Source organism: Rhagoletis pomonella, unplaced genomic scaffold (assembly GCF_013731165.1).
Source record: "Rhagoletis pomonella isolate Grant_MI unplaced genomic scaffold, Rhpom_1.0 Rhpom_scaffold_00010, whole genome shotgun sequence".
Classification (NCBI taxonomy): Eukaryota; Metazoa; Arthropoda; class Insecta; order Diptera; family Tephritidae; genus Rhagoletis; species Rhagoletis pomonella.
Window position 1 is genome coordinate 3,482,718 of NW_023458564.1, and position 24,420 is coordinate 3,507,137.

General features: G+C 36.8%; 1 protein-coding gene across 5 annotated transcripts in view; it reads right to left on the reverse strand.

Annotated features, from left to right (window-relative positions):
* The window catches only part of LOC118745947, a 114,968-nt gene extending 92,845 nt beyond the window's left edge, over positions 1-22,123 (reverse strand). For 3 of the 5 annotated variants that reach the window (XM_036479614.1, XM_036479616.1, XM_036479615.1), the window contains exon 1: positions 22,012-22,081. Coding sequence is in view for 2 of the 5 variants with exons in the window: in XM_036479618.1 (XP_036335511.1) it covers positions 20,151-20,216 (66 nt within the window). In the remaining 3 variants the exon portion in view is untranslated. Of the gene's footprint in view, positions 1-20,150 lie in introns of all 5 variants that reach the window. The other 2 variants (XM_036479618.1, XM_036479617.1) reach the window with 2 other exon arrangements.
* Between the last annotated feature and the right edge of the window lie 2,297 nt (positions 22,124-24,420).

The window sequence follows — 24,420 nt, forward strand, 5'->3', positions numbered from 1 at the left end:
CAGAAGGAGACACGTACCTAAATCGAAAGAGTAGATTTAAATAATTATGTTACTGAATCAATTACTCTCCCTGATGAAGCCGAGAGGACCCATTAGTTCCACCTCTACTGCTTTGCGCAGACTGTTGAAGAAGCGTGTACCCTAGTGCTTGAGTCCCTTCGTCTGAAGACCTGGACATCGACAAAAATAGTGTGGTCAATTGACTCTTCCTCATCCTCATCATGGCAGCCTCTGCAGAGAGTACTCGTAGGTGCATCGTTGAAGCATTTGTGCTATAACGCAGTGTCCTGTGATGACGCCGGTAAATTTCAGTTGAGTTTCAGTATGTCCCTTGTTTTCTACCTACTCATCCACGGCCATAATAATCTTGTGGTCTAACAGTCATCCCGTTTTTTCCACAAGTCATTCGTCACGACCACGGAGTACTCATTCATTTTACTAACGCGATCACTAAACGGTGGTAGTGCGGGATATTCACTTCTTCCATTGGCAACCCTGAGCCGCATCTAGCCTTCTCATCAGCCGACTCATTCCCATCAAGATTTCTATGTCCGGCAGCCCAGCATAGAATGATGTTAATGCGGCTCAGTGACGCCAGCGTGGTGCGACATTTCCATACAATTCCCTATTTCACTATTCTAGATCCTATATCCTTCAGTACTGGCTGACTGTCGACAAAAAAAGTGTCTTTGTCTGCTGGAACTCTACTACTAAATAAAAGACTAGCCGCCCTATCTATAGCGTAGATCTCCACTTGGAAGATACTGCAGTCGTTCAGTAGGCGAAAGGACCGGTTAATCTGCAGGTGCTTCGAGTAGACACAGTCTACGCTTCCTTGTTCCATCCTTGTACCGTCAGTGTAGATGGATATACCTCCCTCTGCTACCGGTAGTTCTACATCCCATTCTTCTCTAGAGTATCTTCGTATTGAAGTACCAAACAAGCGTGATGTAATCAGTGCTGACTTCTATGTCAGCTTTAATTCCATTTATGCCGTCCCTTTTCATTTCATTCAGTATTACTGCATGCCCGAAATTGGTTGCCTTCCACGTTTTGGCTTCTCTGAGCCTCAGGGCGCTCTTTTCGACCGTACCATTGATCAAAATATGCAGCGGTTGCAGATGAAATATCATGTTGAGCCCTTCATTAGGTGCGCTACCCACTGCCCGGATATGCCAACGCATGCGAGTCTTTGCACCTTTCCTATAATTTTATTGTTATTCTCTTTGTCTAGAGCTCTCCATCTTACCTACCAAGGACACGTGCGTTGCAATAGGTCTATTTAATCAATGTGGTGTGGTACGGTGATAGTCCCCATTGCTTTCCAAAGGTCCTTTTGCATGTGTAGTATGGTGCTAGAGATTTCTTGGCTCTCTCCTCTAAATTCTTTTTCCAATTTAACTTGGAGTTCAGAATAATTCCGAGGTATTTTGCTTCAGAGGAGAGTTTCAAACTGGATTCCTCTAATTTCGGCAGAGAAAAAGTGGGGACTTTTGTTTTCCTTGTAAACAATACCAGTTCCGTCTTGGAGGGTTTTACCCCAAATCCATTCTGGTTGGCCCAGTTAGAGATATCATTTGGTGCACTCTCCATTAGCTTACTTTTCGTTGACAGGAATTTGTCAGTGATGAGTATCACTAAATCGTCGGCGTAGGCGACCACCCTTATTCTCTTGGTTCTAAAAATCTCACGAATTTCGTCAACCCACAGGAGCCAGAGCAGAGCGGATAGTACACCCCCTTGAAGCGTGTCCATGATGGCTTTTCTTCTCCCAGATGCTGTGCCTATGGTGGCGTTGATTATTTTGCTTTTAACATGGAGTCGTTCCATGCCACTATAGAACGCTGAATTCCGTGCTTAGAGAGTGCCTTGCTTATCGCCTCCGTTTGGACCCCTTCAATAGCCAGGAGGGCGGCAAGGTGTATTCCATAAGTTCCAGCGATTTTTTAATAGTATCTGCCCTTTCGTGGAGCGCCCTTATAACTAACTTAACTGCCCTATAAAGATTAGCATTCCCCCGTCTAACGTCGATTTTTATCAAGCTTAGTTCAGAGAAAGTGTTGCAAAACGCTTTTTTCTGATTCCTAAAAGGTTTTGATACTGCTATCTTAGAATGTATCGTGAAGAGTATCCTGCTGTGATCCGAGAAGAAACATGTGTCCGATAACCTCCACTCATTTGTCCTGACTGTAGCTGAGTCAGTGACCAGTTTTATATCAATAACTTCTTCCCTAATCCAATTACGGAACGTTGGCTTGCAAATATATATAGAAAAGCATGCAAAATATGTACATTCACTGAAAGTTAAATTAGTTATCTTTATTTGCACGTCATTATTTTTTTAATCGGTTACGCAGAGCATAAGATATTCAGGGCTGTCACTGAATCCATCGTTGTCCAATTTTATATAAGTAAAATCTACGAAAATGCGATCACTGAATCCGAATAGCTACGTATGCATTCAAAGTACATACATACATATAAGCTACGTTCGTAGATAGCTATACGGATTCGGTGATGGCATTTTCGTAGATTTCTCAAAAATCGGACTACGATCGATTCAGCAATAGCTCATGTTAATATTAAAAAAAAAATTACTTCAAACTTTTATATCTTCTTCACTCTTGACTTGCACTTAGTGTTGCTGGAATCAGCGCATACATTTCTATCGACTCACATTTTTGTTTTTTCACAGCTAAACGGTTTGTCCTCTAGACTTATGCCGTTTTTAACATTTTGTTCAATAATGTAAGCGATCAGTTGGCGAAATTTGGTTTTCTGATCGGCCGAATATTGGGAAATTTGACCATAACCAAGCTGTTTTATTTATGGTTTCAGTAAGAAAATTATATGAAGTGGTTGACACGAACTCGTAAAGAAATTTCTGTACGAAAAATAAATAAAATTCTGGAAAAATTCCGAAAGATGTTCTTCACATCCCTGCAAACCAAAGTTCCCGAAATCTTAAGGAAATCGCTCGGAGTATCTCATTTCTGTAACGATTTTTTTACGAATTTTCAAAGCAAATTATATGAACTGGTTGACACGAACTCGTAAAGAAATTTCTGTACGAAAAATCAATAAAATTCTGGAAAAATTCTGAAAGATATTCTTCACATAGCACCATTATTTTCGTTGCTTCACAGATTTTCTTCCGAAATTTAGTAAAAGAATGGAAGTGTGCGTAATTTATTTCATTTTAGAAAATTCGGCAAAAAATCGAATTAAATCTTAACGAGTTCTTTACAATGCAGAATACTTTGAAAAAACAACTACAACTATAGATTAAGAAGCATCAAATCTCAGCTGTCACATAACCTTTTATTATTAAATAATGCTAGACATTTATATTTATGTCTTATGGATTATTAAATATCGATTAAATCCATTTACGCTAATAATGTCCACCCTAGCCCCTTTTCGTTTGCAGCCTGCAAAAATAAGAGTACCATTTCTTTCTTTAAAGTTTCTGCAGTGTCCTAAATTTGACAGTTGTCGACTTTCAAACGTCAACAAGCCCGTTAAAAGTTTTTGAGGTACGCAAAGGTTGTTCAACAGTGACTCACAACGTCTTAAGATGGCACAACGGCAGCAGCCATCTTTAATTACAGGACAACTAGCCGCACCACCCCACGACCTTTCAGGATGTGCATATGCTACAACAGTTAATGTAAGTGGAAAAAAAGTGAAAAATGTCACAACTGCAGCACCGATCCGGTACAAAGGCGTAACGACTAAACGAGCAACACACGTGTGCGGCAGGAGTACGCTGGTATGAGGCATGTGGGTGGTGGCAAAGTGCGGTAGTAAAATGTCAGTTTAATGTCACGAACTGCCAACTTGAAGAGGAGCAAGCACTTCAACGTCACAGCAGAAGCAATGAAGGCAACTTTTAGAGTCAGCGTGAAGGCAGGCAATGAACATCGGAACAAGGGAATAACCTTGTGCCGCTGGCTGAAAGACGGCAAGGCTAGTAAGAGTATGTGAAAAGAAGAACTAGTAAATTGTGACGCAGTTAAACACTGAAGTGCAAAGAGCTCCACCGCACAGGATGTGAGTCGAGAGCGGCCATCATCATTGCAACGGGTAAGCGCCAACAAGGCAGCTGTGAAATGGAGTGAAGTAGATTTTATCATGAATAAAATATAATTTCATAGGGTGAGTGCGCATTTTATGCCCCTTCGCTGCCATTGCCGCCGTGTGGCACATCAAGCGAAAGAAAGTTGATAAGCAATATACACACAGTGAACTGTTGGCTGGGCGGTGGCTTGGCAGCGCAGCTCAGGGCTGCTGTCAAATGAGCTGGTGAATTGAGACCTGAAAGCTGACAAAATGCGCTGCAGGCCATGATGAACAACATCACGACCGAAGCTATGTTCGTGCAAAAGTGTAAATGCGTACACGTTTCAAAGCTCGAGAGAAAAAAAGGCAAGCAATTTGTCTTAAGTGCCAATTTTTGAGCTAGCTTCGCGTTGAGTACAACAAGAACAAAACCAATAATGCATAAGTGAAAGTGTGTAAAAGGGTTGATGAGTTTCAAAGCCATTTGTTTGCTTTATTGGCGATAATTTCTTTCGTGGGTGAAGGTCCCGTTACTCGAGAATGCCGGATGAACGAATGAGTGTAAGGGCTAAACAAACGTTATACAATTTTTATACCTGCAACATAGTTATTAGAGCATGGCCGAGAAGAGACGATTGCTGAAATTATATTATGGGCATACATAGTGAGTTAACACAATAACTACATTATCACAATTTCACTAATTTATACAAAAAAATATGTATTCCCTTGCTTATTTATGTTTCTAGTTGGAAGAAATTAAAAAAATTTTGCATTGATCCCATGCGAGACTTATTTGAAACTTCTTCTTTCTCTATTAAGCGTATTACTGTAGTACTGCTGAACCCGCATAGCGTGGCAACCATCCTTAAAAACCTAAAGATTTTTCCAAATGCTAGTCAAAGTTATAAGCGATCCGCGGGCAAAATTTCATCTAAGACCGTCCAGACGTTTCTGAGCGGAGAGAAGTCAAAATTTATTCTAGCGTATTAATATATATGTAGATATACATAGTTAGATAGATAAGGCTTGAATAGGTGGCAACCTTAATAAAAAGTATTTTCAAACTTGAGCTTTCATAAAACTCCTTCGTTTGACACTCGTATTTAAATATATCATATACATATTTTGCGTATAAGCTAACAAAATTCCACCTTTCAAACAGGTGGCAACCCATTACCAAGGGTTTTTAAACCTAAATCTCTTTCGTCGTAAACTGGGCTACATATTTCAATTAACTGATGAGTTAAGTTGAATCTGATTCTTCAAATATGTGGCAACCCTCCTAAATATAGTTTTGAAATAAAACCTTTCCAAATTCATTTCGATTAATACCCATTTTTTAATAATTACTTAGTAACTTATTTAGTAAATTGAATTCAGATTTTAAACAAGTGGAACCCCTTTTCAAATACCTCAAAAATATTCTAAATATTCAAACTTTTTTGACTCGTTCAATTCCTTAAACAAATAATTAACGAAATAAAGTACAGACACAATTCGACGTATAGGACGACAAAAATGTTTGCTCCACATGCATTTGACCGATTTCAATAAGATTTGGTATTTAGAGCTTTTTAAAAAACAAAAATTTGGATTGTACTGAAACTTGATAGTTAGGAACTTTCGGAGTCACTGATTACGAATTTAATATTAGATTGCAAAATACATACAATTATATATATGAGCCATTTTGTTTTAAGTCGAACGGATTTCGGAATGGATTTTTTTATGGGTTCTATACATGAAATAAGCTAATACGTGTTCGAGGAATTTGTTTTATTTTTTTTTTCTCGTAGATATGATCTTTCAAAATTTTCATGTTTTCGTAATTCTGACTAATCATGTACTTCTTCAAATCGTTATATCTCGGGTTCTGCTCCTCGTAGAGACTTCATCCTAACGTCATATAAGATGGTCAAGGTTATCCTAAAGCACACTTAGCTATTCAGAGTTGAACTTTTTGAAGTTGATTTGCATAGTGCAGACCAGTAAATTAGGGATTTAAAATCATACCATCGTGTTGCTTATTTATTTCCCTCTAAAAAGAAACTTGGTTCAAAAAAATGGGCGTTTTTCAAGAGCTCTTTTTGAAAGGCCAGGATTTATATTCCTAAGGGCGTATGCGTAACATTCTCCTCCATTTTGAATTTCGAAAGTATAATATCCATTTCGTACTCACTGACCCCTAAAACCCTCGATACCAAGTTTCATAACAATATATAATTGTTTTAACAAAAAACAAAAAAATTTGGAAATTTTGAGAACTCAATCAGACATATGAAGTAGAATCTCGATTCGTTCCAGTATGCGATTTAAGAAAAATATGCTCTATTTAATGAAGGTGAACCGGGGGGACGAGTTCTTGATATTATTACATTGGCTTTACTCTTTACTCTTTGCAAATTTTTTATAATTCCAGTTAACTAGAATTTTCAAAATTTTATTAAATAAAAATGACATTTTATAAAATATGTGTTTGTTCTTTTTTATACCCGAGCGCACTTGTGCACAAGGGTATTATAACTTTGTTCACATAACGGTTGTTTGTAACAGGCAAAACGAATCGAGATAGATATAGACAAATGTATACATAAATGATCAGAATGAGAAGAGAAATCGATTAAGCGGTGACTGTCTGTCTGTCCGTCCGTCCGTCTGTGCACACGATAACTCGAGTAAAAATTGAGATATCTTAACGAAACTTGGTACGTGAACTTCTTTTGGGCGTAGGACGGATGGTATTGAAAATGGGCGAAATCGGACAATAACCACGCCTACCTCCCATATAACGGTAATTTTAAGAAATACGAAAACTGCGATATTTTAGTAACTACTGAAGATAATTCACTCAAAATTGATATTTACAATGAGTTTCAGACGGAAAACATGAATATTATAAATTTTTGGAAAATGGGCGTAGCCACGCCCACTTATGGTTACATGTGTATATCTTGGTAACCGCTGCACCAATTTCTTCCAAACTTGGCACAGTTGCTGGCCTTAGTACAGCATACTAAATGGGTGAAAATTTTAAAAATCGGACAATAACCACGCCTACCTCCCATATAACGGTAATTTTCAGAAAAACGAAAACTGCGATATTTTAGTAACTACTGAAGATAATTCACTCGAAATTGATATTTGCAATGAGTTTTAGACTAAAAATAAGAATATTACAAAATTTCGGCAAATGGGCGTAGCCACGCCCACTTATGGTTACATGTGTATATCTTGGTAACCGCTACACCAATTTCTTCCAAACTTGGCGCAGTTGTTGGTCCTCGTACAGCATACCAAATGGCCGAAAATTTCTAAAATCGGACAATAACCACGCCCACATCCCATATAACGGTAATTTCGAGAAATACAAAATCTTCGATAAATCAGTAATATTGAAGCTAATTTATTCAAAATTGATGGTTGCAAAAATTCTTTACCAAGAAATACGTTTACGACAAAATTTTGGAAAATGGGCGTAGCACCGCCCACTTGTGATCACATATATGCATCTCGCTAACCGTTCTAGCAATTTGCACCAAGCTCGGTATGGGTATTGTGCTTGCCACATAAAAGCAAACCGTTGAAAATTGTTGAAATCGGACTAAAATTGAGGCCGCTTTTCATATAACGGTAAATTACAGAAATGCTTGAAATTTCAATATTTCGAAATTTAAGGACGCTAATTTACTTAAAATCTATACACCCCGGCTTATCATGTAGCGGTAGCTTTCGGAAAGGAGGAAAACATATATTTAATACTTGCGCCGGGTATTTAATGTTCGGCTCCGCCCGAACTTAGACTTTCTTACTTGTTTTTATATGTATTTATTGGCCTAATAACAAATCATGTTCAACAATTTTATTGAGCTTGAGGTCGTTTTTATTGAAAGATTTTTGTTTAAAAACAAACAATGATGAGGAGATATGGTGATCTCCGAAATAGCAGCTATAACTTCTACCATTTTTAAACTTTTGATTGTTTTTCCACAAAATTTTTTTCATTAAAAACGGCATCAATCTCAATAAAATTGTTGAAAATATGTATAATAACCATTCTACAAAAAACTATTTTAGTAACAAAAATCGCAGAATAAAGTACTTACTGACATGGCGCCTCACTAACAATGTTGACAAAACTGTAATTTGCTGATGAGAATAAAATGACAAGCGAATTTATTTTGTCATCGCTTCAAAACAGAAATAATAATTTAATTCGTTGAATGAAAGAATGAGCAATTCTGTGCTTGTGCCAAAGCTACTGTCTTATATTAAAAGTAACATTTTTTATGTTGGGTTGTGGACTGGTTTATAAAGTGTATTTTAAATGTATGTATTTGTGATAAGGTTTAAAGAATTTCGTTTTTCTATTTTAGTCGTCGTTATTCGTCACTTTGTCCCTATGTGCGATATAGAGAAAACAACGGTGGCGTCTTAGCAGTATCGTTACTTTGGTCTTGGCCACAGCAGATTTTTGTATGATGTCATCACAGAAATATTCGCATTAAATTTATTCTCATGGATAAGTTATAATAATAACTTAATCCGGAATTGAAAACCATTTCTCACTGGCCCATTTAAAAATCTCAAAACTAAAACTTTATTGATCGAGAATACAAAATTATTGTCCATACATACCCACATACATACATAGGCATGTACATTTATAAGTATTCGTAGTATACCACTGCATTTCGTCATCTGATTTATGTGCATAAAAAGGAAACACAAAACGAATTTTCGTCACTACCTTTACCGCAATGAAAACTTCTATTCAACCGCAAAATTTTTCAAACCTTTTTTTACTCTCATACTTGAATTGATGTATAAAACATTTGTACAGTTGAAATATTTACAACTGCATACAATCATACAATTCACATGGTACTGGTAAAAGGGGTGTATTTTGACCCATTTATGTGTTTTAAATCGTTTCTCTTTGTATTTGTTTTACCCAACTTGTTCTCAGTGGGGTGGCAGTTGTACAAAGCCACCAAAGCCACGAAAGCTAGATTTGCAGCATCAAGTTTTGTAAACTGCAAAACTTTTATTGCAGTCAATGTGTCGACCTGGTGAACTATATTCGAGGAAAACTATACGATATCAAAATCGTTTCTCTGATTTAAAAACAACAATAAAGTAAATATGTAACTAAAAGCGAAGAAAATATATTACAAACATTTAACTACTTGCCGCTAACACATTTTACTAAGCGCCAGGCGAATAGCTATAACCAAAGGCGCTTAAAATATGTACACATGTATGTGTTTATTGTAAATAATACATATAAAATACCGATATAACACAAATATAAGGATGGAGTTCCTACAATAATCAGCCTAAAGGAAATATCTTCTCCAACATCAAATTAAAGAAATCACATGTAAGGTAGACGGCCTGTCTGAAACCGCAGTGTTGCCAACTTTTGAGTTTCAAAAGGCACCAAAACTTGGAAAACAAAGCGTTTTACCAGAGTAAAAGCACTAAATTTTTTTAAATCAAAGGATACTTTTTTCATAACAGCTTATAGTATTTAACATGCTATGATGACTCATGCTTACGAAGTAATACCGAAGTACTGTACATTTAAGCTGGTATATCTCGAGAAAGGAAAATCGAATCGCAACAAAGGAAAAAGAATTTTAAAGCGGAAAAGTAATACTAAATTATATCTTAAGTAGAAATTAGCAAAAAAAATTTGTTGTTTTCACAATGTAACCTCAAATATTGGCAAAACCGTGTTTTTGGCACTTTGAGGATGGATACCTCAAAATTCTGACGTGCTAGAGCAATTCTGTAGCCAGATTTGGATCAGTACCAAATAATTAACAAGAGACGATGTGTTTTAGTCAGGTGGTAAAGGTAGAAAAGAAAACAGAAATACTTAAATTACCTGTGTACGTGAACGAAGGTTTGCAACTTGAGTATTTTATAAATCATGGTTGCATTTCAATGCATTTAAATTTATTGATTCTTGTTAATTTAGTGCTGCCACAGCTTTAAATATTTCAAAATATTTCATTTGCATGACAAATTTGAGTTCAGAAAAAAGCACTAAAAAAGGCACTAGGCACTAAACCATTTTTTTTGTTGCATTTTAATTTCCAAAAAGCACTAAATCTAGTGCTTAAAGCACCCAGTTGGCAACTATGCTGAAACCCCATTTGGTAGCAAGCGGCTCAGAGAGGTATTCCCCAATTCTGACGGAGCTGGTGGTATTGCTCAACGTCATTTTACACAGCCAGTCTTTCGACATCGCGGTGTTTAGGCAACCCTCTCTTCGTGCTGTCGAAAGCGGCTTTGGAGTCGACAAGTCTAAACCACACTGACAAGACGCTATCCGTTCGTTGATTGTAGGCTTCAGCTTTCCACAAAATACGCTCGAAAAGACCAAATTAGTACGTCATATGAAGAAGGCTGATCCCGCCGCAGTTGGCGCATATGGCGGGGTCGCCTTTTTTTTAGATTGGACAGAGCACACTAAAATTCCAGTTTGTCCAACCATATTCGGCATAAGAGTGGATGCATGCACTTTATCAACTCCTCGCCGCCGCACTTGAATAGCTCAACTGGCTGCTATTCGAATCTCGCCACCTCCTTCGCTGGGTTTACTCCTGTTACCTTTCAAAAGGGTGGGAGACTATTCCGTTCAAAATTAAAGCACACATCGACCGCTTTTCCTTATAGAAATTCGCTCTGATCTTTAAAACTTCCGTAAGTCGCAAAAGGGCGGTTTTTCTGCTCTTGACTACACCCATAAAGGGGTCCGAGTCGATGTTTGTCCTTCGGAGTGTACGAATGTCTAATGTGGTGTCTCGTTTTTCGATCTGAAGACAAACACATAACTTAATGGATCTTTTGATGCTTTCACCAAGTAATGCATACTACCATGTTGACATCGAAGTCGATCAGTCCGATATCGGCTATTTCGTCGTGGAGGCTGAATTGTGCGACGGTGGGTGCAAAGCTAGCTTCCTTGTCCACCCTGGCATTGAAACCGCCAAGCATGAGTTTGGAATCGTATTTTAGCTTATATAATTAAAATTGCATTCATTTGATTCGATTTTAAGACTTTCATAGCAATACAATTCCTGCTTAAATTAAATCGGTACACATATTTCAATCGTTTAAAAATCGTTTCTTTAAACTGACGTATCTACTTCGAGTTGACAATTGTTTAACCTTAACCCTGACAATTTGTGAATCGGTTCGAGCAATAAAAAGGCTTTGAGATTTCAAAACACACTCTCAGTTGCATAGTTAAGGTAATTTTTGGAATTCATATATCAAAATCAGATTATAAAAATTCAAAATGGCGGATCCATATTCGATCTAGCATCGAAAACAACAGCGAAAAGTTAAAATCGAACGTACGTACGTGGCGTAATTTTCATCTCGTATGGGTACATGGGGTATGTAAGTATGTTTGATTTAAACTTTTCCGTGATAAACGGTAGACCGAATATGGATCCGCCATTATAAATTTTTAAAATCGGAGGCATAATCAGCGGCCCTAAGTAGCCCCAATTTTAAAATTTTGAGAGAATCCAATAGATTGGGATCTTTTTGTCCGACATATTGGGTCCGCCATTTTGAATTTTTCTAATCCACTAAATAGGGAAAATAGCCTATAATTCAGTAAAAAGTGATTATTGGTTTCATATTGCTCAATATTTTGCCCGCTGATCTCAAATATGTTTATGCCGTCTTCATTCGCCAGGTTTGAAAGCTGTAGAGCCCTTCTTTACATAACTTTAGGGCTTTGGAGGCAAGTCTTTCCATTGCCCTATTTTGAAAATTTTTCGCAGGGCAACCATCTTGATAATTTTTCTTGAATTCGGGGAAATGATTCGGAGTTTGGTGCATTTTCGAAAGTATATATTATACATACTTACCACGAATAAGAAGCTAATAATATTAAAAATTCACATAATGAAATGGTACCCTCCATTTAGCTGTCTGTATTTCGATGTCCGCAACCGTATTTATAAAATCATACATAAGCCAACGTCAAATATTTAAAAACGTCAAACATATCGAACACCGTCTTCAAAAGAGTCACAACTAAACATTTGGCATTTTTGAAATTATGCGCTAGAAATGTGCACAGAGCTTTTATTTACCTTTCAGCAAAAGCTGGACCAAATTTTTGTTATAACTTTTGTTTAACCCTCTAGTCGGCCAATTTTTTTATGAGTTGATAAATTCAGGAATGGGTGATTTTAGCACGAGAAATCCAAAACTGATGTCCATTTCGATCTGTGACAGTAACTTTTTCCTTCAGGGGAGAAAAACCAAGACCGTCTGGAGACGGGCTCGCCGATATACTTACACATATTTTCAGCTTTCCCTTACACAATGTTGACCTACGAACCGGCAATGCCGTCTGCAGACGGTCAAAAATGCAAAACTGGGGTTTTATATGTCGGCAAGCCGGTCTGTAGACGGTCTGTGTTCAAAAGCAATTTTCTCCTTTTCGAATGGTGACATAATTATAAAACTTATATTAAAATGCGATGCTTTTAACAACGAAATCCACCGAATTTTTTTATATCAAAAAATTTTTCAAAAGAAAAAATTTCTTTAATTACGAAATTACTAAATAGCAAGAAATAATTAATTTTAACCGTGTTTTCAAAATCTGTTATTCAACTGCCGATTAAAATAAAACGGATTGGCATAACGGATTAAAATTTGCTTCGCCGTAAAGGTACGATTTTTATCTAAAGATCGTGTCTTACGAATATAGAAAAAAATTATTATAGGTGCACTAAAAAGGTGTTTAGCTAACGACCGTCTGGAGGCGGTTCTGCCTACTAGAGGGTTAACAAACCTAAGGTAAAGCCGCCCATGTGCTAAGTAATAGTTTTTCGCATTTTCTAACGAACGTATTATTTCGAGTTGTGACTCTTTTGAAGACGGTTTGCGATATCTCATTGTGGCAATGGAGACGCTTGTGGTTTAGCAACCGGGTTTATTAAATCTTGATTGATAAATCTCTCAATGGAGACATAGGATTAGGTTTATATGGTATTTGTTAGGGAATGTTAAATTTTTATGTTTTATTTAAGGATTTATTTATGTATGTAAGTGAATAAGAAAATGTAACTACATCAATAATTATGTTCGCTTAAGTACCCGCATCGAGATACTTAAGCGGGTACTTTTAAGTACCCAACGGCGGGTTGTTAGTACCTCAAAAAGCTGACATTTTTCGTGAGGTACTTGAGCGGGTTTTACTGTATGCTAGATCTTAGTTAGACAATGTCTTTCACTACTTCAAACACCTCGTTCACTGCTATTTCAGCGTACTTTTAAAATTTTTCTAAGCTGGAAAATGCTGCGCTTCGAAACTGTATTATTTCAAATTGGCGGTCAATTGGATAGTCGTTTGTCCGACTTCTAGCTCAACCAACATCAGTTAGGATATCATGCGTGATAAACATGAGTAAAATAAGCTCACTAGCCTTATACGATGTTTCCACGATTCGTAATTCGCTCTCTAAGTAATTCGTGAATTACCCTGTTTCCACGACATACATTCCTAATTCATTTGGCAGCTCTAGTTCTTGTTCTTCTCCATTTATTATTATTTGTGTGTACTGCAAATATCGAAGATGGAGCTAAAATTTAAGTTATCAACAAACAATTTTAATTTATGTAGAGAATATTTTATTAATATTATATCCTATAACTAGAAAAAGTGCCAGCAAATGGGACCAGGCCGGTGAAAACTTCGATATATTTCCAATAAATATTAGAGACGGCACCGAGTCATTCGTCCATTGCATCGTAATTCGATCTGAATTACGTACAAATGAGATAATTCCCTCTCAAAATTTTGTATGGCGAGTTACGTAATTCGGAAGGTAATTAGCAAGGCGAATGACGAATGGGAGAGCGAATTACGAAGCGTGGAAACGCCGTATTAAGCTGAATTTACATGATACAAAATTTGCTTGCCTCCAATTAGACAGCAAGTCAACGTTTGCAGGCGATTATCGCCTGTCAAAAAGTCGCCTTATGTTAAGGCTCCTTTACCTCTAACAAAGTACGCGATCCGTTAGAAAGGATTATAGCAATCTAGTTAAAGTGATCTAACTTTACAAAAAATCGCGACGAAAGATTGACTAATAAAACTAAATATTTCATTGCGCATCCAGTAGCTTTATCAATTTTGCATAAGTGCGATTTTTGCACTCTTTCCTTTAAGCCCTTGATATGAGTTGAAATTCAAACGTATGCGCGAGTTCCGTTGTTTTTTTTTTTTTTTTTTTTTTTTTGGGAATATTTTTAGTATGCCAACTTTAATTCTTTTTTCCGGCAGACTTCTTTATTATTCTTATAAATGGTTATGCGTTCGCAGTTTTTCTCTTGCCTTGCTGTCTTGTTGGGTGAAACAGACGCTATTTCCTTTACAGTTCTTTCAACTCAGGTCGACATTGCATTTCGCAGTACACCAAAGTGTTATTAGATCTGACATCCGCAGATTCATGCCTGAGTCTCCGGCAATTTATCTTTGTTACTTTTACTCAACACGGTTGACAATGTACTATGTATATGCATGTATACTCGACATGTCCTTTTGCCAGCTAGCATTTTTTTTTGTCAGGTTTAGTAGACATCTATGCCTATATAACTGTGTGCTTAGTCTCTAACTCGTTATTGCATAGCTACGAGAGTCACAAGAACTCAAAAGCTTGTTGTTGTTCTCTTCCATATACATATGTATCTAAATTTCCATAGACGTATGTACATATCTGTGGCATTTTACTAAAACAATCTAAATGACTTTAGAAGGTTTGACTTTGAATTAAAATATAATATATTCCCCTTGAAAAAGCTTAGATTTTTATTAAACTTCCATTAAAAAGGCGTCTTCATCTACACTTATGCCTAGCTCATCCATAAAATATTGCCCGGGAGCCCAATGAAATATTGCTTTAAAGGGAAAATAACCTCTCTAGAGATAAGTTGTTTAAGTAAAATACCACAGATATCTATGTAAGTAGCACTATGTACTTACATACATTACATGCGCTGTTGTTCCGGATTACTTTTTCCAAACTTTTGCTTTGTTAATTCATTCTTTTTGTGCCACTAGTTTTTGGACAAATTGTGACATATCCATTTGGAAATTCGCATTGCTTTGCATGCATAAAATAGTGGCTCTAGTTGCGCCATCCAGTTTTTCAGCATGAAAACGCTAGATAAGTAAAGGAAAAGATTCGCTCCAATTTCAGTGAAAAATTGCAATCACATATGATGGTGCTGAATCTGAATACCGCTCGTATCGGAACATATGATCAGCTAGGTATGTATATATTTTTAAAAATCAGATCGTGAAATCCGAAATTAGTTTTCACGGACTTACTGATTTAATTTACGTCCTTCCCTTATAAGCCACTAAGGCATTCCAAAATAAATTTATTTCAACGAATTTTTTCAACATAAAAACCTAAGTATATTTATGAACTTATCAAAGAGGACATAGTATTAATTACATTTTTCTAAATAAAATTATGGCTCAGCATGCCGAGATTTGTTTTATTAGCGTTCAAAGTTTAAGCGGCCATAACAAGCCTTTGACCAGCAAGCACAAAATGTGTGTGCCGAAGCCGCTGCCCCTATTCTTAAACGTAGAATACGTAATTCAAGTTGAATTTAAATTTTAAAAAAGGTGGCAACTCTCCTGCATGTAGTTTAGAAATAAAATCTCTTAAAAACAATTTTGACTGATATATAGTATATTGAAGTAATTTATTAAACCTATTACGTAAATTGAATTAAGCTTTGTAAACAGGTGGCAACCGGTTTCGAAATATTTTCAAACCACAACCTTTTTGTATGGAAGCCATATTTCAATTTTCTTATTTTTTAAACACGTGGCAACGCTCCTGCATGTACTACGCTTGTTCACAGTGCGGGGCGGTCAATATCTAGCGTTTTTTTCGAGATACATTCAAACTTGGCGTAGTGTTTGGCGCTTTAAAATTGGAAAAGGTGGGACGTGTAGTATGGGTACTTTCCCTTATCTAATTCTCTTAATTCAAGTTGAATTTAATTTTTCCAACAGGTGGTAACCCTACTACAGGTAGTTCGGGAACAAAGCCATTTTATTGATATCCATTTATGTAGTAGTAATTCATTTACCTACTGCTTACATTCAATTTAACTATGTAAACATATGGCAACCCTCCTACATATAATTAAGAAATAAAGCCTTTTCAAAATCATTTCGATCGATACTCATAGTGTACCAATTTATTTAACTTATAAATAATTTGAAATACATTTTTTAACAGGTGACAACTCCTTGAAAAAGCGCTTTACTTTTGCTGTAAATTTTCATGAGGAAATGAATATACGAGCATTTTTTTCTTGAGAGCTGCAAACTGATTTAAGAAATTTTGGTAGAAGAAAATTTCTTTTCCATTTCTCGTCCGTCGTTTAATATGAATTTTTCGTGTTTCTTGAGAGTTCAGTTAATTTTTTCGGTATTCGAAATATTAAAAAAAATTAGAAATCGTAAAAAATCACCATCTCTATCGAAAGCTAGAAACCTGAAATCGAAAAAAGGAACATAAAAGCGCAAAAATTCATGGAATCAATAAATTTATTTTTACTGAGTCTTATTTAAAATTTTTTCTTAGGTACTTTTGAAAGTTGAGCGCATCTTGAGTTTATAGCACTTTTTATTAAACAAGTAGGTTTTAAGGAAAGAACACAACGGACTTCAATTCTTATATTCAAATTTAGGGGTACCGTTTATTTCTTCATGATCCAATCATCGGATCTCAAATTACGGGACGAACCTTGAGGTACCATCTTTCTACAAAAAAATGATTATTGAAATCGGTTCACGTGGTCCAAAGTTACGTATGCCGGCGAATTGATAACCTCCCCTTTTTATAAAGTCGGTCAAAAGTGTTTGAGTTCTGTTAATCTTATGTAAATAAAGTGCAGTTTATGAATTTTAAAACGTTTATTTATTTATTACATACTGTACATAAAACTTGCATAAATATATTTTAAAGAGCGTATTATCTGAAGAAAATTTTCAGTATTTTCCGGTGATATATCTTCAGAAATATAAAACCCCCCCTAAAATATATTCCTGTGTGCGCCCCTGCGTCTGTGGGACGCTAGACTAAAATAACTTACGAATGTAAAAGAGAGCAAAAAAAGGTTATGCTTTTTATTAAAAATATGCAACTCTTTATTAAAGAAAAAAACACAAGAAAATCAACTTGTTTTTGTTCGATCTCCAGTAATTGCTATAACGGAACTTCTGTTAAAACTGCTTTCTGAGATGTTTGCGTTTAAGTTTTTGGTGCGTTATAACTTTCTTGTTGTTGTAGTATATAAAAAAGTAATAGTATTGCGATTTAAAAAAAGAGTATGGCGTTTCAAAGATGAAGTTCCAAACCTATCGACAGATATATTTCCCTAAGTTCCCAATTCAGTTTCTGTCGTAAAAAGAGCGGTAAACATTGGTTTATTTTGGGGTCAATTTGGAGCATTTAAAGTGCTCCAGCAGCTTATGATTTGCAGATATAACCTTAATTTTCGGAACATTGATTCTTTGGAGCATTTTAAGGCAAAAAATTGTTGAAAAAATTTACAAATTTTTTTTATTACCAAAATGCTTGAAAACCGCTCATTGATTTTGTTTTTGTTCCCCTTAATCAAAAATTCAAGTTTTTTCCTTTCGTTCGTTATATAGAAAGTATTGGTTTATGTCTTATAAATATGTTTATTTTATTCAAATATAAGGGCATAAATGATTTTCCATACAAAATCACTTCGCCATCATTTTGCAAAGACGTGCATGCGCTGAAAGTGTGAGAAGGAGACAAAAAGTATGCGCCTGTATTTCGGTTTTTGAGTAATAGATGGCGCAGCTCCGGGAAAATATTTATAACCTAATTGATTAGAGCAAATGTGGACATGTGCTTACGCAGTTTCCTATGTGGAGATTGCGAGGCTACGGGTGTCACAATCACGGGTATCCCAGTCAAAGGCTACCAATCGTGAGTCGGTCGGAGCCTCAATTTGTAGAAGAGTCTACGGCTTTCGAAAGTGATACCTAAGATTTTAAATAAAAAAGGAACCGCGGGCGAACAGATGCCCCTGCAGTGTGTTCGTTGGCTAGATAAGCAAAGCCAGTGAGACGAACAAGGCCAAAAGATAGGCCAGATGCACATGTAAAATCACATAGCTGGTAAGGTCTGCAAGGAAGAATGTGGCTCGCGAAGCTGCTCGAGTAGGTGTAGAAAACCTGAAAAGGAGCAATTCCATGCCTATTGTCCACCCGGGCTGGAATTTGTTCCCCAGTAAGGCTAGCAGGACCTGCGAGGGTAGCGAGACGAGCAGAATGAATGAGGTGAGTCAAGCCACCTGAACAAGGGTTGAAAGTCGATTTTCACTCCGGGTTAGGGACCCCGGGGTGAAACGAGATCAGTAAGTCTTGTGAGAGGAGCGAGACGAGCTGGATGAAAATGTTGAAAACTGTTGGAACTCTGGAAAATGTGGATACATGGTTGAAAACACGGTGTAAATCTTTGTGGTAAACCGTGGATTGGTGAATATGTGGTAAAAGCAGGCCTTCTTAGTTGTGCGGTTGAGCATGTGTATTCTGGTATGTTTAGTAGGTTGCGTGACTCGAGCTGGTCAAGCAAGTCTAGCAGGCGAGCACTACTCCAGTCTGTTCACTGAGGTACGGCCCCTTTTTGGAGTATCGCGGGGGCTGTGGTTTAATACCTAAATGCGGGTAGAGCTCGCATGGGTTCAATGTGGAGTTCCATTGCAACCGGGTGCCGGGACCACACTGCCTTTGGAACTAAAATGCTTGCATTTCAGGGCAATGATTAAGGCATGAATTAATCCGTTGAGCTTTTGAGTTTCGTGGCACTTGGACTGCATTAGATTGTGGAAGGTTAAACCAAAACTACAGATACCAAATGAAAGGAAAAAACTTGAATTTTTGATTAAAGAAAACAGAAAACAAAATCATTCTAACGGTTTTCGAGCATTGTGGTAATGAAAAAATTTGCTAATTATATATCCGCTAGGAGGTGTTCTTTGCTGGGATGTGATATCTCAGACTACATAAAAGCCACGAACTGCATTTTTTTCTATAAACTTATACATACGCGAACCCCGCGTTATCTGTATGACAAACTTATTTTTGCAAAGTCGGAACGTTTTTCTGACTTAATTCTGCTTTCATACAACTTTATAAGTTCTGCCAGAAGCTATTCATAAACGCTATTAGTATTTGGAATGGTGTTCCTCATGCCGTCAAAATTAAATTCAACAAAAGCAACTTTAAAACTTCCCTCCATAACTATTTATCTTCTAGTAGATGAACAACCTAAATATTTAAGCATTTATCCAGTCCATAATTTTTAGTTTGTACGTTTTATTTGCTGAGATCTAATATTCAAATTTCAAATTTTGTTTTAATTCCTGCATTAATATTAATATTACCTCCAAGTATGTTTAGTTACATATATTGTTGTTGTACTTCAAAAGACCACTACTAATTTTAAATAAAGATTAAAGAATGAATGAAAGACTATTTACGGTTGTTTCTACGACGGAAACCGAATGGGTTACTTAAAAAAAGGAATCTGTCGATAGGCTTAGAATTTTATCTTTGAAATGCCACACTTTCCTTGAAATCGATTCACTAGTTCTCGTGCAATGAGCGTTTTCGTGAATCTCTAAAAATTACAACTACAACATTTGAGCATAGCCTCCATACCGAAACGTAAGACGTCAACGTGTTCTATGTCAAAAGTATGCGCAAAAAATCTTGGGCTGTCACCTATCGAACTTTCAAAATTTCCGAATGCTAGCAGAGTCACCAGGCGGGTTACTGGTCTCATCACCAATCTAGCCACAAGTTAACAGAAAAATTATATATTAGACTCAAAAGTTTGCCGAGATTCTAGATTTTACATATTACCTAAGTCATACTTAGTTAAGTACTTTTTTCATATAAGTCTCAGGTGACCAACCTGAAATCTTAATTTAAGTACACACATGATATTTTTCTTTACACTATTTACACCATTACATACCTCTACGTGACCCCAACCGTCCGCATTCATTTTCGCGGCAGCTTCAACACTCTCTTTGGCGCCCATGTTCTTAGTTTATTTAATGTTTTTTTTTTGTTTCTTACAGAGAACTCTTCTTCAAATCTTAAATTTCCCAGAAAAAAAAGCTTCACCAGATCGATGTGAAAGTGTTCTGTTAGACGTTCAGATTAGACACTCAAATTACGCATACAAGCGCAAATGCCAATTGATGCATCTGGTCAACTCGAGTTTGCTGGCAACACCTGCTGTGTTTAAGAAATGATATGTACAGAGACTTCGCGAAATAGGTCACAATTTAATTAAGCTTTATTTTGATTCAGTTCGACGCCAATAAGTAACTTTTCACTTTCGCTACACTACAGTTGTTGTCTACTTTTCTTTTACGTTTTAAAGCGAGCTTAAATTTTCGATTTGCTCAATCAGATGTCACTCTTTAATTACAGATGACTGTGATGGGTTGTGTTTTCACTTTGTCCTACTCAGCTGTCAAAGTTTGTTTACTTTGACATTCGCATACAATCAAACATGCAGGCGTTTTGACTGCGACTGCGCCACTTGGATGCTTCACGGCGAAGCTTCTTCGTTCACTTTTTCAAACCAAGGAGGCTGCAGGTGCTCTTCTAACACTTATTCTCTTGTTTCAGCTGCTTAATTTTACGCTCTCTTTGACTTGTTAGGCTGCTGGCTGCTGGCTGCTAGTCTGTGTTTATTATATCGTTTTTGTTTTTGTCGTTTCTAGTCGCAGTTTCGTTAAGTACCTATGATTGTAAGATTTGTTAGTGCCGCTGCTGCTGTGCTAATTTTCCCTCTCGACTGCGACAACTGCAGAAGTTTTGGGTGTTTTCAATGCTTTGTAATGTCGTTTTGTGCTTTAATATATGTATGTACTTTATTGTTGTTTGTAAGGAGAATAGTTTTATAGTTAGATTATGGCTGCTTTAATTCGACTATTATTTTTTGTGCTCTGTTTTCCTTACACTCGTACTGGTTTTAAGTTTTTAAATTTGCTTAAACTTCTCGACTCTCCTTTGAAAAGCGTGTATGCAGTGATGAAATCGTATGCTTTCGGAAATACATGCGTGAATGTACGTGCATATTTTGTGTAATTTTCGAAGTCAAGCTCAAAAAAATTCGTAGAAATATTTTCACTTTTCGCAATCTTTTACAGCTGGTTTTTCACAATTCCCACTTTCTAAACCGCTGCCTTGGTCGTTTGCCACGAAAAGACTTTAGTAACGAGAAAAGTCAAATGCACAGCTACATTCACATTTGGGCAGACGCATACATACATACACACATATACACATATGTATGCACGTAAGTTCAAACAGGCTGTTGTGCTGTTACACGAATAAACGACGAATGCGAAAACTTGTAACGACTGGCTTTGTATAACATATATATACTTTTACACTTTTTGCACGTCTTTCGATTATTTTGCTACATATTATATGCGAATTTTGCTGCGTAAAAATTAAATTTTCCCTTTCAACCTTAGCACACGAATTCGCACAGGCAATGCTTTATTGGATGAGTTCAAGGCTCCGGAAAATGTGGAAAATTAGAAGAATCTTACTTTTTAGCACAATATCAAACAACAATGCAGTTGTCCGCTGCTAGGGATCCCATGAAAATAGTTTTAAAAAGTTTTCGAAGGTTGCCGAGCCTTTTTTTTTTGGGGGTGTTCTGTTACAATTTCTGTTATTTTGGTTATAATTCACTTCTCGAACATATTTTGCAGCATATACTTTTCTTGCACTTTGTATTAACCAACTTTCGCACTTTTTAAATTGCCATTTTTTAATAATTTTATTAGCTACAAAACTTTTCACCTACTAACTTTCTGTACAATAACTCTGAAAAGTATGCAATATTTTTGGAATTATTTTCACTTGGCTCTCAACTCCCACTGCTGCTACTCACGACTGCTGAACGACAAATGCGCACGTTGAGCGTTGAGACGAACGGTATAGCAAATTCTGCGAATGCTTCCACCACTTTTACTCACACAAACACAAGCACAGTTACAGTCACATAGATAAAATGCTGCTTCGGCACTGGCAATCAGCATCCCATCACACACACACACACACACACACATCAACACATAAATACTGTTGCTTTAGTGTCGATTGCTGCTGCTGTTGGCAGCGACGTTAACGGTGTGGCTTGGCGTGCGACACTAGGCAGGCAGGCGGCAGGCGGCAGGCGGCGATGGTGGCTGCTTCTGACGTTAAAGTCGCGTTAATGTTGCTGGCGATAATGATGATTACAATGTTGTGGATCGATACAACAATGCGTCGCAGAGCGAAATATTTCAAATTAATGTTGGACTACGTTTGGTTATCAGGTAATTTATTAGGTCACTTTGCCACTTTGTTATTAATGCAATTTCCTTAGTAAAATTTTTATTTTACACTCGTTCATATAAACATTTGATTTTTATGCTTTTTTTATTTCACACTCACATGTCGCTGATTAAATCCGTGAATTCGCCTTCAACTTTGCACCAAACTATTTGTCAGCAAATGTCAAAACACTGGCCAAGTAAAATGTCAAAAACTCAACGAAACTTCAGGTCTGAAACTGAACGTGTTTGTAGTTCAATGGAGAGCGCGCTTGCTCCTTCTTGCTTCTACAATATCTTTACCAAAAATATAGAAATTTTCTTAACAGAAGATTTCACTTTGTAAAACTCTGTTCAACATTATCACTATCTATGCATATAACACTTGCCTTCTTTTCACTAAGCGCTGTTTAGTTTATTTATTTATACAGTATTTCTATTCTCTTTCGGTACAACTTTCGCAACCTCTTTGCGCTGCGATTTAGCTGCTTTGGAATGAGAGAATCGGCGTAGAAGTTGCATAAATCACCACACCTTAATTTGCTTTTTTCAATTAAATGCAGAAATTCTTTATAAGCACACGAAAGGGAAGCTTTAGACCATTGTTATAATTGTTATTATGCAGTTCACTTTATTGTTTACACTTCCAAGACCAAGCCATCATTTGCATTTTCTACCAGGCGCACTTTTTTCAAGCACACTGCCAATGCATGTCCCGGAAAGAGCAAATTCATCAACTTGCAATTTTATAATTTTACTATTCATGAATATATTTTTGAATTCTACTTTTCTACCACCCAGATGGCCATTTTATTTTTCACTTCACTTTTTTCACTGCCCAGCGTCTACTTATCTACACACAACATTTACATATAGACTCTTATATATATATTTTGCTTGGGTATCTGTGGCAGCTCAGCTTTCGCCTAGAAGCCTAACAACACCGCAACACAACCGAAGGCTTCGAAGTTTTGATATTGTTTGACCGCAGCTTCAATTCTGGCTGGCTGTGGCCTGAGTTTTGGTCCAGTTGCTGATTTGCGAATTCGCCGTCATGTAAAGAGGAATCGCATGCCATTGCATGTGGCGCTCGAAGAGCATTTGTTGAAGGAACTCTCAGAAAATACACTCGCACATACCAAAACATGCACCCATACATTAATAAGTACATATGTACATACAGTGCGGGTGTGCGTAGTTACAGGTCCGTGTGTTTACATTTTTATTGTATGTAGTGACTGCACTCATTTTGCTGTTGTTTCATTTTAATGGATGCCATGACTTGCACGTCAACCAGCCAACACACACACACACTCACACACACACACACACACACACACACACACCGCCAATCAGCCAGCCAGGCTGTTCAGCATTCCGACAGCTGCTCCAGTAATATTAACGCTTGAATGTATGTGTGTAGGTGTTTACCCATGTACATACAAACATATATGCACCTGTGTGCATGCTATGTGAGTATTTGAGTGTTTTCTGCGTGCTAAGGGAGAACGTAGAATTGTTGATGAATCGGTTCGGTGTTGGTTTAGCGCTTTTACTGTTAGTTTCTCACACATTTACTCCTCACATCTTTTCACTTATTTCACTGGTGAAAGTTGTTTCCTATTAACACTGTCACTTGTCATTTTTTTGCAGCGTTTTTGTTGTGAAAGTAAGGATACTTCACAGACATACAAACGTATACATACCTACATATGTTCAAAGGTGTATGGTATGTACAGAAGTAAAATGCATTTAAGTTCTTTGTTTTACTTCTAGTAGCTCATTGTGTTATCATTTTCGTTTAGACTTTTGTGTGTGTGTGTGTTTTTTTCGTTTGTTTCATTATTCGAGTTGGAGTTCATTGTTTTCCGTTTATACATGGTTACACATACATACCTACAT